General features: G+C 37.7%; 1 protein-coding gene across 5 annotated transcripts in view; it reads left to right on the top strand.

Moving 5' to 3' along the window:
- The window catches only part of LOC131977782 (complement factor H-related protein 2-like), a 63,593-nt gene that overhangs the window by 20,594 nt on the left and 23,940 nt on the right, over positions 1–19,059 (top strand). For 2 of the 5 annotated variants that reach the window (XM_059341217.1, XM_059341213.1), the window contains exon 2: positions 9,888–10,082. In XM_059341217.1, the coding sequence (XP_059197200.1) occupies positions 9,888–10,082 (195 nt within the window). Of the gene's footprint in view, positions 1–3,112; positions 3,293–3,648; positions 3,992–9,887; positions 10,083–10,580; positions 10,764–11,814; positions 12,004–12,353; positions 12,543–12,939; positions 13,129–15,167; positions 15,348–15,853; positions 16,200–19,059 lie in introns of those variants that run through there. The other 3 variants (XM_059341216.1, XM_059341218.1, XM_059341219.1) reach the window with 3 other exon arrangements.

Below are 19,059 nucleotides of genomic sequence, written 5' to 3'. Positions count from 1 at the left end.
AGTTGCTACATTAACTCCCGAATTAGCAGCACTTGTGATGCTAGCAGCAGCTTGATGAACATTTGACTTCTCATGGCATCGAAATCTTTCCATTGCTTTAAACCAAATGCAAAAGCGATCTGTTACAAAAGCCTTGTAAGAATCCATGTCACGTCCCGTACAAAGTAATGGGGCATGCATTTTGTCAGCAGCATAACATACTTCACAAAGCACTTTGTTTCTCCACGGAAATTTAGCTTTCCAGCTAGCTTGGTACTTTCTTCCCTGTTGACCCTTGCTGCTGTCCGTGTCGCTGGTGCTACTGCTGCCGCCGCCACTGCTGCTGGGAGCGTTGGTGGTGGTGGTAGACGCTGGTCGACTTTCTCTTGTTTTTTTGATAACAAACTTGTCCATTTTTAACCGCTGAGAAGTAACCGAACTTCACATTTTGCTGTACGTCTATGAATGCGATAGCCAATAGCTGTCCGACTGATATCATTGGCTGTTGGCTGACCCAGCTACTACACGCACAGAGCTATGACAATTTTAATTGGATAATGCGATTCAAATAGATACAGATCCTTTTAAAGATGCAGTTTTATATTCATTCATTCATTTATTTTTTTATCGGCCATCGCAATTTTTTTTTTCAGAGGAGCTATCCTCACACCTTTATTCAATAACTTAAGACATTTTTCTGATCCTAATATTAATTCAACTTTAAATTAAATAAAATTCAATGAATACCTCTTTCAAAGGGGGTCTGACCAAGACCTGGATGATAGGACTTTTGCAGCGCTGTTGTATCAGACTGTATTAATTTATCAATCAATCAGTTAGTTCTCGCTTCAAATAAATGTTGCTGTGTACTAAAGTCACCACCTGGATTTAACTCAGCAAATAGGTAAAGGTTTAGCATTGGAGAACTACTGCCGTGATTAAAATGTTTTAGCTGGCAACAAGTTTTTTAACCCTAACTGATGCAGTGACTAACTCAGAAGATATATCCTGTAGTCGTGGAAAATATGTTACTGTGGAGGCGATGTAACTAAGGAGAATGCTGAAACTACTAAAATTAGGTTAAGAACTGCCCGATGCATTATAAAAACCTGGAAGGATAGTGGGGAACTATCATCTTCAAGAAATCGATCAAGAAATGTGATCGAAAAAAGTATTGAATGACCACTTTAAGGTTTTTAATCAGAAAAAATCAACAGTAGAACTCGCGGTTACGCATAGATGTGAAAGTAAGAGCATTTAACCACACACAGTACGAAGAGATCTCAAAGGATTGGGACTAAAGAGCTGTGTAGCCTCACGAAAACCACTTATCAGTTAGATTAATCAGGAAAAAAAGGCTCCAATTTCCCAGGGAGCATAGTGATTGGACTCTGGGGCAAAGGTTAAAGGTCATGCGGTGTGATGAGTCTAGATTTAACCTGTTCCATAGTGATGGGTGCATCAGGGCAAGAAGAGAGGTGAATTAAGTGATGCACCCATCATGTCCAGTGTCTACTGTACAAGCCTGTAGGGCAGACCTGGGCCTTTGGCGGCTCGCGGGCCACATCCGGCCCATTGGCTGTGCTTGTCCGGCCTGCGTGAGGTTACCCAGAAATTAGAAATCAATACAACCGCAGTGCTTTTATTTTGAAGGCGATTTACATATATCTGAGTCACCTGAGTTACTGAGGTACCTTGTCAAAAACACCTTGGTGAAGTTAGTTTGATGTTGGATATTCGACAGGTATTCGGATATTCGTTTTGAGTTCATCAGCAGTTCCTGCTCTGCTTTCACTCAGTCTTGGCAGAACACAATATGACAGCCAGTTGCCCCTAACTGCTTGGTTTTTACCTAGGGACCGTCAAAAAAGTATACTATTCATTTCCTATGGAAAATGTCTTTTTGCTCAATAGCTTCCAAGTTATGGGACCCAGACACCCCAGACCAATGTAGACCTGTCCTGCTATGTGGTACTTACAAGGCACACCTCTTCAAAAATTCATATTATGCCCCTCCTATTTTATTAGATTTTTTAAGAATCCCATTCATTTCCTATGGAAAATGTCTTTTTGCTCAATAGCGTCCAAGTTATGGGACCCAGACACGCCAGACCAATGTAGATTGTTTCCTATAGAAAATGTCTTTTCTGTCAACGCACTCGTTATTATTTACCGTTCGTTTTTCATTTTACCGTTTCCAGCTGTTATTTCCTGTCACTACCTTTCAAAATTAAAGCACACGTTACACACTGGACGGCACCTTTTCAAAATAAAAGCATCACAACATTGTAAAAAACCTAGAGAATTTACAAAAATTGAAAAAACAACAACTATATAATACAAAAACACCTATAGGAACCTTGCTAAAGGTCATTTACAGTTGTGTTTAAAATGAATGGAAAAGTTATATAGTGATTGGAGTATTTACTACTTTTTACTGCTATATTTGATTTACTCCACATTAACAGTCTTATCATAACATATATTCTTATCAGTAGCAGCTCAAAACCAGATAATTTACTGTATTTTATAAAGCGATTAAATTAATATTGAGCAGAATTTAGTTCAGAGTTTTGGTCCGGCCCCAACAACCTTCGTGGTATTGGTCATGTGGCCCCTTGGGAAAATTAATTGCCCACCCCTTTTGTAGGGGCAGTGTTATCAGGTCACCTGACTACCTGAATATGCTGAATGACCAGCTATTTCCATCAATGGATTTTTTTCTTCCCTGATGGGACAGCATGTTTCAAGATGTCAATGCCAGAATTTATCAGTTCTTTGAATTGTGAAAGTTTGGTTCAGGGATCCTCCATTTCTACACATGGATTGGCCACCAGTCCAGACCTTAACCCCACTGAGAATCTCTGGGATGTGCTGGAGAAGACTTAGCCAGCAGTCCTACTTCCCCATCATCGCTACAAGATGAAAATGAATGCAACTCTTCAAAAAGCACTGCATTCAAATGCAAGTGTGTGCCGTAATCAAAGCTCCAGGGGTCCAACAAAATATTAGAGTGTCTGACCAAAAAAAAGTCAGTTAATAAGAAAAATACTTTTCCAGAAAATGACTAATTGTTTTTATGTGTTTTTCTTTTTGTTGTTGTTGTTGTTGTCGTTTTTTTGCATTCTTTCAGATGCTTTGACTTGTGGAAAACCACCATACCTTGAGGGTGGAGACGTCACGACCAGTAGTAATACCGAATACAGCCATGGAGAGAGGGTCGAATACAGCTGTCAGAATTATTACACGATGCAAGGTGGGCCTTACAAAACCTGCAACAATGGTGAATGGACTGGATTGATAACCTGCCTCAGTAAGTTACTATTTCCTTTATGATTTCATGTTGGTGATCAATGTAATTGTTTTTCTGAAAAACAGGACAAGTAAGGGGAAAGACCACATCTGTGTTGTATATTATACGTCTTACTCTCTCTGTGTGCACATCTGCATTACTCCAGGTCACATTTAAAAAGGTTTAAAATAATGCAGTCTGATCTTCCTATATGGTTAATTTTTCTGCCAGAACTGCAAAACAAAATATGTTACTGATTTCATTTGAGAAGATCTATTACATTTATTCAAATTTATTTCATTTTTCTATTATATATGCAGTATTCTATGCAGTCATTCTCCATTAATAAACTGATTTTTATGTGTTATCTCTTGCAGAACCCTGCACTGCCAATGAATACATCATGGCGAGCAACAATATTAGATTAAAACACAGACAATCACAGAAGCTGTTTTCAGCCCATAATGATTTCATTGAGTTCAGTTGTACCAGAGGAAGACCTGTCGGCACGGTGGAGATGCGTCAAAGGTGTGTTAATGGTCAGATGGACTTCCCTACTTGCGAGTGAAAGCTTTTAATCAACTGTCTTTAATAAACATGAACTGGCTGGACAAACATGTTAATGATTAACCAGAGTAAACACTTAGACCAGTTATGTCCTGATCCAGTGTCCATACTTCTCTGCTGTGTGTTGTCATATGAATAAAACATACAATGTCACTTGGTCTGTTTTTCTGCCTCTAAATGTGTGATGAGTGTAAAATATGTGTCCCATCTTCACTCATTTTAATGTGCTAACAGGAAGATTCAAGTCTGGAGAATAAAATACATAATATCTGAAATGTTGATGTGGCTCAAAAAATAAAGCAAAAGGTCCAGTTTGCTGATCGTGTTTGGTCTTCAAAGTTCAGAGATTTCCTACAGATGCTTCTATGAATGCTCTTGAATTTCTACATGGGTTTCACTTATCAGCACAAACATGGTGTTAATAACTTTGTAGCATTGGGGGAAGTCAGTTTCATAAAGTAAACTTTACCTGCTGTTGTTTCTGTATATAGGTTCATGAGCGTCTTTCAAACAACATGCCACAATGAATAACAGGAAAATATATAGAACCTGGAAAAAACATCAGGAAGGCATTAGAATAGTACAACGGGTGTGTCAGCCAAACAATTTGGTGCCACTTTTTGTTTGATTTTGGTCTTTTCATTAGATTTGAAATATAGAAAATCATCAGCACTGGGTTGCACCAGCTATGGGCAGATATGTGATATGTGTCATTTTGTCTTCGCAAGTCAAGTAATATGACAAGTTATGTCAAGTCAAGTGGAGTCCTTAGTTAAGGCAAGTCACAACATAATTGTTCAAAAATGAATTGCCATTTAATGGTTATTTATTACTGTAAATTTATTTAATGGACTTAAACATTTGGCTGAGAATGTATTCAGCTTTTATGAACTAGATTATGGGATACAGAACAAATATGCTGTACACACATAGGATTCTGTTTGTAAACTCTTCTGGGAACAACCAGAATTGCAAACAATGCATAAGGGTGTTTCCATTACAGTCCAATACCCTGAATGAGGCGGGTCTCCCTCGCCAAAACGCCCCCAATTTGAATATGAGCCGTCTGGAGCGGTCTTTTGACAGGACTTTTTTCGGCCCTGTTGAAGAGCAGGGTCGTTTTTCTCCACGGAAAAAAGTCTGGTTGCTGATTGGATAGAACGATAACCAGTGGTGGAAAAAGTATTCAGATCCCTTACTTAAGTAAAAGTACTAATACAACACTGTGAAATTACTTCACTACAAGTAAAATTCCTGCATTCAAAACTTACTCATGTAAAAGTACAACAGTATCCGCATCAAAAAGTACTTAAAGTATCAAAAATAAAAGTACTTGTAATGCAGAATGGAACCACTCAGATTGTTTAATATATTCCAAATATATTATTAGATTATTTGTATTGATGCATTTATGTAAAGAGCATTGTAATTTTGTGAAGACAGGTCTCATTTTAACTACTTAATATAGTGTTATGAGGTATCATTTAAAAACAAATGTCTAATCAAAATTAAATAAATTAAATCTTGACCCAAAAAAGTAACTAGTAACTAAAGCTGGCAGCTAAATGTAGCAGAGTAAAAAGTACAATATTTGCCTCAAAATGTAGTGGAGTAGAAGTATAAAGTTACATAAAATGAAAACACTCAAGAAAAGTGCAAACACCTCAAAATTGTACTTAAGTACAGTACTTGAGTAAATGTACTTAGTTACATTCCACCACTAGACAATAAGCTGGATGTGAGGTAGTACTCGACAGCAAAACAACACGTAAGAGGGAAAACCCTAGATATTCACAACGGTTGTGATGGGTGACAGGTTGTTTCTTCATGCAAAACAGATTTGGGGCATTTTTGACCCTTAGGACAAGTGGTGTACACTGTAAAAACTGTTGCCTAAATCTAACTCAATAAAAATAAGGCAACATTTTCCAACCACTTTTTGTAAGTTTAGTCAACTAATTGGTATTTTGAGTAAAGTGAACTTAATAATATGCATTTCGAGTTAAGCAAAAAAATTAAGTTGCATTTACAGAAAAAGCCAAGAAATTGAGTAAACTCAATGAAAAAAACATCAGCATATTATACACACAAGACTTAATTAAAATAAGTAATATTTAAATGAAAAAAAATATTTTTTGTACTCTATTTTATTAATTTTGACCAATTCAACCTCTTTGTTTTCAAAATAGAAACTTCTTCAAATAATTAGTTAGGATAATAATAATAAAAAAATACAAGACATGTCAAATTCCAACCTTTATTAAATCATTACCATATAAATTAACAGTGGCAATGAGCTGGACAGTAAAGTTAACATCCATATTTAGTGCACAGAATGCAAGACCTCAACTTTTTAAAGTGCTGAACAGCTTCACAGTATTTTTCTTTTTTTAACCATACACATATTAAAACATTTTCACAAGCCATATCCAAACTGTGTCAATAAGATGGACAGTAAAGAACATCAGTATTTAGTGCATAAAAGAATGCATGACCTCAGCATCTCAAGTTTTACTTAGAACATTCACAGTACAGTGTCTTGCTAAGACAAATCAACATTTAGATTACCTGTACTTCTGTAACAATTCACAAGCAGAACATCTTCACAGTATGCATATGTTGAAACATTTTAACCTAAACAACTCACAGATCCCTCCTTCTGGCCAGCTGTAGCTTGTGTGTATAAACCATAATAAAAAGACCTGCAGATATATATTTTACTGTGTACATATTAAAACATTTGAACGCCTTCACAGCAGTATTTGTTGTTGTTTGTTTACCGTGTACATAATATAAAAACAACTTATCTAAACAGTGGTTAACAATGTTAACAGTTAAGAACATCAGTATTAGTGCATACACAAATGCATGGCCTTAGATTATTATGTGCTGCAAAAGAACATTCAAGAGTACTTTTTTCTTTTTACTGTGTACATCACATAAACAACTCACAGATCCCACCTTTTGACCAGTTGCAGCTTCACAGTGGGACAATTTAGTGTGTATAAATGACCTGTAGCTTTGTGGAAAACCTGATCAGGACAAACCGTTACAACATTCTGAAGAATTCCACTCAATGAACAATGTATAATGACTTTGAACAGACAGAAAGAAAGAAGAAAGCCTGTGGTGACGCAGGGTATAATCACATATCTGCGTGGAAGAAAGAAGAAAATAGCTGTTCATAAGTGCAAGCTGACAGTCATGGCTCACTGCCTAAGCTAGAAGCTTGTTTTTCAGAGTTATGAATTTGGGGGTCGGTTTTGGACGCAGTGTGGCGAGACCCACAAAAAGTCTTTGAAACACCTCAAATGTTTTGGAAAGTTTGGATGGATACTCAAGATTAAGTGCATATGTCAACCCCAGGAGTAGGCAGCATGCTCTGGCCAGGTTTCCAACGTGAGTAAGAACCGGTACTCCCTCGATGACGATTCCTACTGTATTTGGCTCACAACAGATGTAGATGCTCATGTTCCTCATTCTCAGGTCCTCGTGAACAATGCTCTCTGCAGTTCCCTTTGAGATACAAAAACAGGAATTAAAAAAACAAAAAATACCCTCTAATTGTATATACAAGACAAGTTGTGTGACTTATTAAGATAAAGATTACTTTTGTGAAGACCATTTTGAAAACTTTTGAATTGTAATTTGAGATCTTGTACATTAAACTTGATACAATAAAAGCATTTCCAGCCACATGCTTTTTATTGGCATTTTTAATTTGCATAAAACCTGAATAGAACCACCAGAAATTTAGAGAGAGAGAGAGAGAGAGAGAGAGAGAGAGAGAGAGAGAGACTTATGGTTCATCTCTAACCCCTTGGATATGTAAGCTTAATGAGAGCCGTAATATCTGTTTTTTACACCCTAATATGTTATATTAATATTTGTGAAGATTATGCTGAACAAGACATAAAATAATAATTTATATGACAGAAACAGCTTCTTTCCTAAGGCAATATCCAAAATATGACGTAAAAACCCAACTGACTTCCTGGCAAATGGAGTCAGAATGATGCTAACCTGCTAGCCTACAAAAATACCATACAGCATCCTCAGTGTTTCCCATTAGACCAGCCACTTACAGAAAGAATAAAAATGAACAGGTTTCACTATTTCTCATCTCTGTCAGTCAGCCCCTCCACCTGCCTTCTCTGTAGCTTATGGTTACACCGCACATACACACACGTGCACACACACAATATACACACAGATACAGATAATCACAACTTCACATCAACATTACGCCAGGGTCTCGGAGATTCGGCACCAGAGAGGACTGGAGATTATTTTTAAAAAAACACACCACATTCAGCTCCACCAAACGATTATCCCTCGCCTGCCAGTACCATCGTGTGTGTGTGCGCGCGCGCGTACGCGGCAGCCTAGACGTCATCGAATCGCCGATAGTTTTTGGTATCAGTCACTATATCTTTAAAATATTAAACTACCACGCAAAGAAAACCCTAATTATAAACTGCACAGGTATAAACAGTGTTTGGTTTAAGTTAATGACCTGTTCGAGGTAACGTTGAGCGTCATGTGAAATGGCGGTCAGCGACGGCCTGTCGCAGACGGGAAAAGTAACAAACGAAATTGAACCATGCTTTTGCAAATTGCAAATTTAAATTCTGGCAAAATCTGACGTTTAACAATATAAATTGTTACTTACATGAGTTCGGTAAAGTGTTTTCCTCCGTGAAGAAAGGGGTGTTCTGTTCAGGAACAAGCCACAGTGAGGCCTGCCCGGGCTTTCTTCCGTACGTTAGCTGCAGGTGGGCGGGTCGTGACGTTTTACGTCTGATACACACGTTTAAACTGAGTTTAGTCAAATCAATTTATGTTGAAGTCCAAAAAAATTTATTTTAGCACTTAAAAAAGTAAGTTGGGAAAATATTCACACTTTTTACTTATGAATAACTCAAAAAACTAAAAAAGAAAAATTGATTGATTTATTGGAATAAATATATTTTAAAAAATAAAGTAAATTGGACAATACCACTGAAACAGTTTAGTTAAGACAATATAAGGGTTCATTTTCACAAGTTTAAAAGTACTGCAGTTCGGGCAGAGACCAGGTCATGTGGTCTACGACAGCATACTGCCATGTCCCTTGAGTTAATTGTTCCTTTTGTTGAGAAATGCATTGAGGAAACCTTTAAAATTAAATTATCTGACTCCAACAGTAAATCCTCTCACCTATTTCTCTGCGCAGATCGTTCGATGGGGTATGATGAGCAGGAGACGTCCAGGTTCTCAGTTTCACATAATTTTACTACAATACATCAATAAATGTGCAGATACAGTCTCTGGGTTCAAACATCACTTCCCTGATTTACACAAAAAAGGCAGATCAGTTCATGATGTCTGGACCCCCTTTCTGTCCCTTTAACCCTCTTTTATAACCTAACAGAGGGTTTACTAAGAATGTGGGTAGAACTCTCCAGAAGGTGTGTCCCTCTCGAACCGTTGATTCGTCAGTTTTAATCAATATTGTGGACACGACATGTCACCAGGCAGAGAAGACAGTTATCTCTTCTGCTCAGCACACCATGTACATGACCTGACCTGTTACCAACACATTCAACACCACCTTGTTATGACTTGTAGAGATATTGGTGGGAACACAGATTTTGCAATGTTCACATAACATACAAAACATAAAATATGTATTTTTCTGATGATAGAATCTTACTAAGTTTAAGCAGATGGAATACATTTATTTAGTTTTGATGTATCTAGAGTAATCATAGTTTTAAAACAATATTAGCCCATGATCATTGTATCAAAAGCATCTGACATGATCAATCTATAAATGCATAGAGAGAGGGCACACACACAGTTAGTGAATTACGCATGCATAGATAGTGACCTAGTCAATCAGATAGTGACCCCCATGCACAGAGACAGAAAACAGAGACAGAATAACAGATTATTTTATTTCATATTTAACACTTTGCATGTCTTTTTTTATGTTGTCAGCAATATTTAAATGTTTTATTGTTTTCAGTGTTGTGGTTATTGGTTTCTGGTTGTCGTTGTTTGTCAGCATGTCCAACTCTCCCGGATGTTCCTCATGCCCACGTTTCAGAGGACACCAAAAGAGCAGAGTACCAAGGCGGACATATGATACATTTCACTTGTGAACCTGGTTACACCACATCAGGAACGACCATCAGATATGTATGCTCGAGCGAGGGCTGGCTGGCAATCGAACAGGGAACGTGCAGCCGCAAGTCACTGGGTGATTGAACAGGAAATACACACTTTACTTGAGTATTTCCATTTTATGGAACTTTATACTTCTACTCCACTACATTTTGAGGCAAATATTGTACTTTTTTCCTCCACTACATTTAGCTGACAGCTTTAGTTACTTTTCAGGTCAAGATTTAACATAAAAATAAAAAAATACAAAAATAGCCACACCAGACAACATTACAATGCTGCTTCCATAAATGGATCCATAATAATATATTTAGAATACACAAAAAATTCTGAGTGGGTCCATTTTGCATAAAAAGGACTTTTACTTTTGATACTTTAAGTACATTTTGATGCTGTTACTTTTGAAGTTTTACTTCAATAAGCTTTGAATGCAGGACTTTTACTTGTAGTGGAGTAATTTCACAGTGTGGTATTAGTACTTTTACTTAAGTAAGAGATCTGAATACTTCTTCCAACACTGATCATATGTGACATCGTGTGTTATCTCCTCCTCTTGTCCTCTGTCGTTTGTTAGCATGTCCAACCCTTCCGGATGTTCCTCATGCCAACGTTTCAGAGGAAACCAAAAGAGCAGAGTACCAAGGCGGACATGTGATACATTTCACTTGTGAACCTGGTTACAAACCATCAGGTCCAAACATCAAATACGTATGCACAAGTGAGGCCTGGCTGGCAGTCGAACAGGGAACGTGCAGCCGTAAGTCAAATGGCTTTTTGTTCTACACTTAACTGTTCTAACCCTAACTCTGAATAACTACTGGTGAATCCAAAGAATTAGGTCAAAACAGCCCGTTCGACAGAACATTTTTTTGCCATTGTACATCTCTGCAAACCACAGAAAACTTTGTCTTGGATGCTTGCCTTCGCCCTTTTTGAGTGCTCCGTAGGGGCGGTATGGTCTATATGGTCTGTTTGTAAAACTGCTTCTCTCTTAAAATACACCAATTTACCATATTGGCCAGTTATTTGAATCGTCACCTATTTAAGACACCAGCATATTTATGTATAATTGATCTTAAGTAATGAAAAAGTTATCGTAGTCTTGAGTTTTTCTAATTTAAATTAGGGAGATATATTTTATATACTGTAAATATTCTTTGAAACATAGCAATGTTATGACAGTCCAATGGTTAAGTACATTGCCTTCAATTGCATTTTAAACCATTTAACGCTGGTTCACATCCCAGCCGCCGCACTCTTGCTGCATGTCATATTAAGATTTTAAATTTAAATTAATAAATTACTGTTACAGTAATAGATTCCAAATAACCAGCTGATTCTCTTATTGAAACTTTTAACAAGAGATGATGGGTAAATAGGCAAACTAATTAATTGTAGGTGAAGGTAATTCACTGCATTACACGCACCAATGTTATCCTCAAATCATTATCATCATAGCGTATTTTCCATTATATCTTTTTAATCACTTAGCCAAGCCTATTTATGTCAAGTATGTCAAATAAGTAAACATGAAGAAAATATGCCCAAATATGCCCAAAAACACTGTAGAATAGCACGTTGATCATGGTAAAAGCATTGTATGTCCAAAGAACAAAAAAAAAAAAAAAAACATGACATTATAGTATGTCCAGAGCTTCAAAATGCACTAAAATAGGATTAAGAGCAGAGTGGAGCCCAACTCCTCTGTGTGACTGAAGTATGAACTGAGTTGTGAAATGTATTAATCGAAATGACTGAAATTGGTGCTAACAGATCATTTTCCCTTTTTTCCCCCCCAACAAATGCAGCAATGACATGTAGGCTGACTGATATGGAAGGAACCAGGTACGAACCTGCTTCTAGAAATGTGTTTTCACCTGGTGAAACGCTGACATTCTACTGTGCAAGGACATACTGGATTTTTTCCCGTCGGGAAACCTCCACAGTAACTACATGCCAAGAGAATGGACAGTGGTCTATCACACCAACATGCAATGGTATGAAACTACAGTTCATATGCTTTAGTGCCAGAGACAGAATGTGAGATTGTTTCTAGTTGATTAACCTGTGGTGCTGATTGCCAATCTTACCTTTATTACATAAGATACAAACGTATCTTCTCTTTGTTCAAAGTGGTATTATGTCTCATGAAATATGTTAACATTTGCCCTGATCTTTTTTGTGAAGGTAAACCCTTTAAATAATAATTTCTATTTACAATGTGTATGTGATACTTTTTAATAGAATACACCAAGGTCATTACATAAAAACATAACCCTAACCCTGGGGGACATAAACCCCTGTTCACTGAGCCTTTATTCAATAACATTTGTTTTATTCTTTCTAGAGATCACTTGTCAAGTTGGCGCAATGCCTCCTCATGTCAGTGCAGTTGGTCTTCCACCAGGGACTATTACAATCAATGCTGGACGTAAATTACAGTTTCAATGTGATAATGCAAGTCCACTAGACGGGCCTGCAGAAATTGAATGTTTGCAAACTGGGGAGTGGAATGCTGACTTTCCAACTTGCGATGGTATGTTCACTTTAACTGGCGGTTAAGCCCATTTATTTTCATTTTGCCCACCTCTTAATTTTCATATTTTTTTATTTAGCCATCTTTTCAGGCTAAATTTCTATATTTCATGACAGTACAACTCATATACGGTAGTAAAACTATTAGGACAGAACAAAATCTAAATATTTTATGGTTGATTAAAGTTAAGAGACACAGGAGGGAGCAGCAGAAACAAGCTGTGGTAAAACTAAAGGATGTACATAAGTGGAACAGAGCGCAAACTGAAGGGCTTTGTATGAGACATGGTGAATCTGTTCTATTGCCCTTTAATATCGATCTAGTACTGCTCACACCATGAGCTTGAAGCAAGTCCAAACCTGACCCTGAATTAATCACATTCTCTTCTTCAAAACAGACAAATGCACAGTGAAAGATGTGCCAAACAACGTAAGCATGACTCCAAGTGATGTACCAAACAATGAACTGAGAAATGGACAGAAGTTGTATTTTGCCTGCACCAATCCTAGAGACACCCTTATAGGGAATGCAGAGGTTGAATGTCTAGCAAACGGAGAGTGGAGTCATGACTTCCCAACATGTGGAGGTAAATCAATTATTTTCTTGTCTTCTTTCTCCTTATCTAGAGAAATGATGAAAAGATGATACCTCTGTAAAATGTTTTGTTTGCTTTGTTTTCTAACATACATAACATCTTAGTGCTGATATTTTAGAAGTCAGCTGATATTCTTAGTATTTTAAATTAAAACCAAAAAGGACTAACTTAATGCATTTTCCTGATCCTAATATTAATTCCACTATAAATTGAGTAAAATTCAATTTACCTCTTTCAAAGGGGGTTTGAACAAGACCTGGGGCCTCATGTATCAACGCTGCGATGCTGTTTTTCCACACAAGACACATGTATAAAAAGTAAACTTGCCGTGAGAATGTGCGGTGGCACCGCAAACTTTTGTTCAGTGGAAACTACTGTCTTTTATGCTCTGTTTAAAATGTGTTTCATAAACTCAAACTACACACAACCGGCTTTGTGTTTACAGTTTATAGCTCTCGGACGATGGAGAAAAATGCCGTTCTCCACTAGCCTGGCTAACACCAGACTAATCACAAATGAGATTAGTCTGGAAACCAGCCGTTCATTTCTCCGTAGAGGAGGCATGGTTTACGTTTATTGGGCGCTGCGAATGTCTATCAAAAGCGTCTGTAGGTAGCTCTTAGCCAATCGTATCAGTTATACCAGATGACGATGAGTAGAGCAACAGAAATTTTTGTTGTGTGTGTGTCTGTGAGAGAGTGTTGCTTGCTGCTTTGCTTCTCCAGTTCTCGCTTTCTGCAAGATTATTTATTTTCACGCTTTATTCCCCCTCATGTCATTCAGCCACACACATCCATTGATTTTATGGGCAATAAACAAGCTGCTGCGGGTCTCTCGGCGGCTCCGCCGTCCCCCAGCTCGTATCGAGATCACGGCGTCATGGTAGCGGCGCTTGTAGCAGCGCTAGTAGCAGCGCTAGTAGCGGGGCTAGTTGGTAGATTAGTAGATTAGACTTTTCCCAAATCCTGTCGGAAGCAGGGCTAAAACATCCTTTTTCGTGGTGAAACAGGAGTGTAAAGTCAAACGTTGTTCTTCTTTCAAATAAACTTTGGCTCTAAACTATCTAGAACACTGCCTACATCTAGATCCAAAGAAAGTTTCGCGTCTGCTGCAGCCATTTTGGATCCGTAAGAAAACTACAAAACTACGAGTTCACCGTCTTGCCGTCCCTCCCTGTTCTGTGATTGGATCCCTAAAACAGGGCTAAGAAACCTCTCTGGTTTCCAGACTGCCTGGAGGTTCGAAATTAAATTCGAGCGCGCAAGGCAGTATGGGTATACCCAGGCTAGTTCTCCACCCTCAATCACCCGTTCTAAATATGAGGGGATAGATGATTTTTTTTCATCCATTAATATATTTTATATTTCACCTGCGTACTGCTGCTTACTTGTGCAATAATAGTATGTTAAACACTGTATGTTTTTTAAGATTGTATATTTTCTAAGGTTGTATATTTTCTTAAGTCCATATATTTTGCTATTTCCACTATTTTATATACATATATACCAAAATTTTCCCTTGGGGATCAATAAAGTACTTCTGATTCTGATTAATATGGAGCGCAAACATTTTTCACAGATAACCTGCCTTAATTATTGTGTCAAAGTGCCGATCGCCGACCGTTTCCCCTTTGGTTTAACATGGAGATGTTAACGCTGCAGGTGCACTGCGATCCATGACGCACAGATCACTCTCCCCGGAGAAAAAACGTGTGTTGGAAATCCTTTCAGAATAAGTCAGGTGTGGTGCATATTTGATCCCGTATGTGATCTTTAATTGGAACAACAAGTTAAGAGTGGCTTATTAACTGATGCGTAAAAATGATTATAGCACGCATTACGCACTGGCTGCTCTGAAGGTTCTACAGTAAGTCAAACAACGGTTTAGAAGGAGTGTGTGTTGAGGGACACTTCTGTTTTGGTGCGGGTCTTCTAAAACTTTCATGACTTTTGAACATTGTGTGTGTGTGTGTGTGTATGTGTGTGTGTGTCTGTGTTCGTTTTTGTTGTTGTTGTTTTACATTCTTTCAGATCCTTTGACTTGTGGAAAACCACCAATCCTTATAGATGGAGACATCACGACCAGTCATAAAACTGATTACAGCCATGGAGAGAAGGTTGAATACAGATGTCAGAATTTTTACACTATGGCAGGTGGGCCGTACAGAACCTGCAACAATGGTGAATGGACTGGATCTATCACCTGCCTCAGTAAGTTACTATTTCATTTATGTTTTCATGTTGTGGGGATCAATGTTATTGTTTTTCTTAAAATTAGGACAAGTAAGGTGAAAGAACACGTCCGTGTTGTAGATACTATGTCTTCCTCTGCATTGTATAAGTGCAGTATCTGCATTTCCCCAGGTCACATATGGGTTCTTAATCAATCTAAAAAGGTATAAAATAACACAATCTGACTTTCCTTTATGATTCAGTTTTCAAGCCAGAAATTCCCTCTATGTTGAATAATATATATATATATATATATATATATATATATATATATATATATATATGTATATATATATAATATTATATTTTAACACACAGGGCACACATACAAATGCAGTTTGCTAAATAATAACTATAATAATGACCACAGTCATAACAATGTATAATATTATATGTTTTATCAAATAGTAGCATGATTATACATACAGTATGTATACAGTAAATCCCATATTAATAAACTGCTTTTTATGTGTTATCTCTTGCAGAACCCTGCACTGTCAATAAACACATCATGGCGAGCCACAATATTAGATTCAAATATGTACAACAAGAGAAGCTGTATTCATCCCATAATGATGTCATTGAGTTCAGTTGTACCAGAGGAAGACCTGTTGGCACAGTGGAGATGCGTCCGACATGTCTTAATGGTCACATGGACTTCCCTACTTGCGAGTAAAAGCTTTTAATCAACTGACTTTGATAAACATGAGCTGGCTGGACAAACATATAAACGATTAACCAGAGTAAACACTGAGACCAGTTATGTCCTGATCCAGTGTCTGTACTTCTCTGTTGTGTGTGGTCATATAAATAAAACATACAATATCACTTGGCCTTCCTCTTTGTGTGTGATGAGTGTAACGTATGTGAGTCAATATCACTAAAAAGTGCCTTTGGTGTCCTCATCAGAATTGCTCAGTCATCATGAAAATGAAGCAAAACTCTGAGGTCTTATTATAAATGGCCAAACATTTACACACATATCAGTAGAATGAAAAGTCTCCTAAAATGTGTTTCCTTCATTTTATACAGTTTTTTTCATTGGATGTATGTGATTTTGGAAGCATGTCCCACACACTGCTTCGCCTACTTCAGGAGCATGTACATTATCTGCCTATAGTTACTTAAAAAAGTGTGGGAGCTTGACCAATATGCAACCTCTACTCAATACAATAAATATGAAATTAAATGGAAAATCTGAACTTTTTTTTTTTCTGGAAATGGGGAAGTCAGTACATAATGTAGATAATGCTGTATAAACTTCCTTTATATCACATCATAAAGCACTGTAAATGACCCAAAAAAGTTATACTTGCAATTGGTCATTATTACAGCATGTTGCTTATTACAAATGCACCATGAACATAAAAAAACAAGATGGGGAACCTGAAAATATACCATAAGGAAATGCTTATTAGGTGAGCAACAGTAGTTACTTAACAGATTCAGATTATAATAAAATATAAATCAACAAATAAATGATTCTGTACTAAGTACAAATTGTGTTAATGCGTCAATAATCATGTATTTTATTCTGAAAGAGCCTTCTTGTTCAGTGATTATGCACTTTAACTGAAGTAAGATTTAAATGCTGGAACTTTACTTGTAATGTTTTTTCACTGTACCAGTTTTACTTTTTAAAAGATGTGAGTGTTTCTTCAACCAGTGAATAAAACACATCGTTGAAGATTAAACTTAACTAAACTTAAAAGTCAGAGTGTTATTGAGGCACTGTTTCTCCTTTCAGAGAAGTTTCCCTTCGAAACTTCTCCGATGTTTTTATTTAAGAATCTGTTTAAGGCTTAAAGAGGTCAACATATCGATAGAAATTGCTTTTGTGTTTCAGATTTATCTTCCGAGCCTGTGAAGGGGCTTGACCCATAGGTTGAGAACTCCTGATCCAAACTACAAAAAAGCTTGTAAAGTAGTTAAAACTTGCTCCACCTTGACCAAAACATAAGTATTAACGGTCTTATCATGTTGTACATTTAAATATCTGCTACTGGGAGCACAGTATATACTGTTTTTACTTGTAATTATCTTGTTTTACATACGTAGCATTTTGAATGCAGAACTCTGAGTTCATCTTCCATTACTGATCTGTACACAGTATCCTGTAAATCCACACAAAATGTGTACATTATCTCCTGCATGGAGAATTGTATTATCGTGAGGAAACATAACATTGAATTCAAATTAAGCCAAGACGAAGTTTCCTTCCTCTGTCCAGATCAGACCAATGGACATTGAGAGTGTGTGCGCGTGTGTGTGTGTGTCTGTGCAGAATAACACAGGTAGAATGACAGAAATCATAAGAAAAAGAAAAAAGTCAGGTTGGATTTCTCTTATAAATTATTTTTTAATAGAAATTAAATGGAATTTATATACACAACACTCTTTCAAGTGGCAACAAATGGAGCGACGCCTGCGAGCTAGTTCAGGCAGGCAACTCGAGCTGTGCTGCCATACACGTGACATGCCCCACTCCTCATACATCCTCCACTAAAACACACCCTCTATCCAATCTGGCGCTCTATTTAAGATGAGAGTAATCCTCGCTCTCCTCTGCCTGCCTATGCTGCTGCTACATCTGTACTGCCGCTTGCTTTCTCAGCTCTGTAAGCCTTGTGTGCGTTCATTTTCCTGCGATTTCAACCTACCTCGTGGCTCGTTGGATGCCATGCCCTTAGACGTCTCCGATTCATAGTAAGTCTCAGACCTCCGGAGAGTATACAGCTTTATCCCCGAACCAGCTCAGGCTTCTGTCTCACTCCGGGCTCGAAGCGGAAGGGCCTTCGCCGCGCCACAGCTCACGCATTTAATGCAAGCGGCTCGTCGGATGGCCGTGCAACGCATTCTGGAAACACTCCATGCATGTAACATTCAGTTCTTTCACTGGCGGTCTCAACCACGAAGAGCTCTTCATCTACCTTCATTTTTAGACGAGCAACAGGTGAAGCGGCAGCTAAGTGCGCGCGCCGCTCCCCACCGGCTTTTGTCATCCTGCGGCCAACGTTCCTCCAAAAAGAATCAAGCAGTCCGTGCCCAGTACTGCAGAAGCATTCATCCTGTTTTTCTTGGTGAAATAAAGTCAGCAATCAATGTAACCAACGCAGAATTAATCCCTGGAAGAAAACGCCGATTCCTCTGCCTCCAATGTAAACAACCGTGACGTAATCTGACACGGCCAGTGCTCCCGCGCTACCTGCTGACGTCACACCCCACACAACCCTGGGAAATGCAGTCTCAGCTCCACCCATGGGCTCCAGACCCCTGCCACCTGCAGCAGCAATTCATGAGTCCCTCAGGAATCAAATACTAAGGTATTTTATTCTTTCGTTAAAATGAATAAATATGCACAATGATTTTTATAAACAAATGATGGGTAGTTTTAACAGGCATAAATCAATAATTATAGTAAGAGCTTTGGATGCATATGTCGGCCATGGTATAAAAGAGTATCAATCATTTAATAAATGCTTAATTAATTTGAATATAATATAAGAATAATGATATCATTTTAATAAATATATCTTTCTTGAAGAAAGAAAAAAAAAAAAAAAACCTGTGCTTATCTCGGCAGGCCAGGACATAAATCTGGTGTAGCTTAGCTCCTCAAGAGCCTTTTGCTTGTTCCATGCTTCTGTTAATAATGTCCAAATTATTAAGCCTACAGGTGTCGGTGCATGGT

This window comes from Centropristis striata, chromosome 9, assembly GCF_030273125.1.
Source record: "Centropristis striata isolate RG_2023a ecotype Rhode Island chromosome 9, C.striata_1.0, whole genome shotgun sequence".
NCBI classification, from domain to species: Eukaryota; Metazoa; Chordata; class Actinopteri; order Perciformes; family Serranidae; genus Centropristis; species Centropristis striata.
Note: the sequence above shows the minus strand (reverse complement) of the source record. Positions and strands in the feature narration are given on the sequence as shown.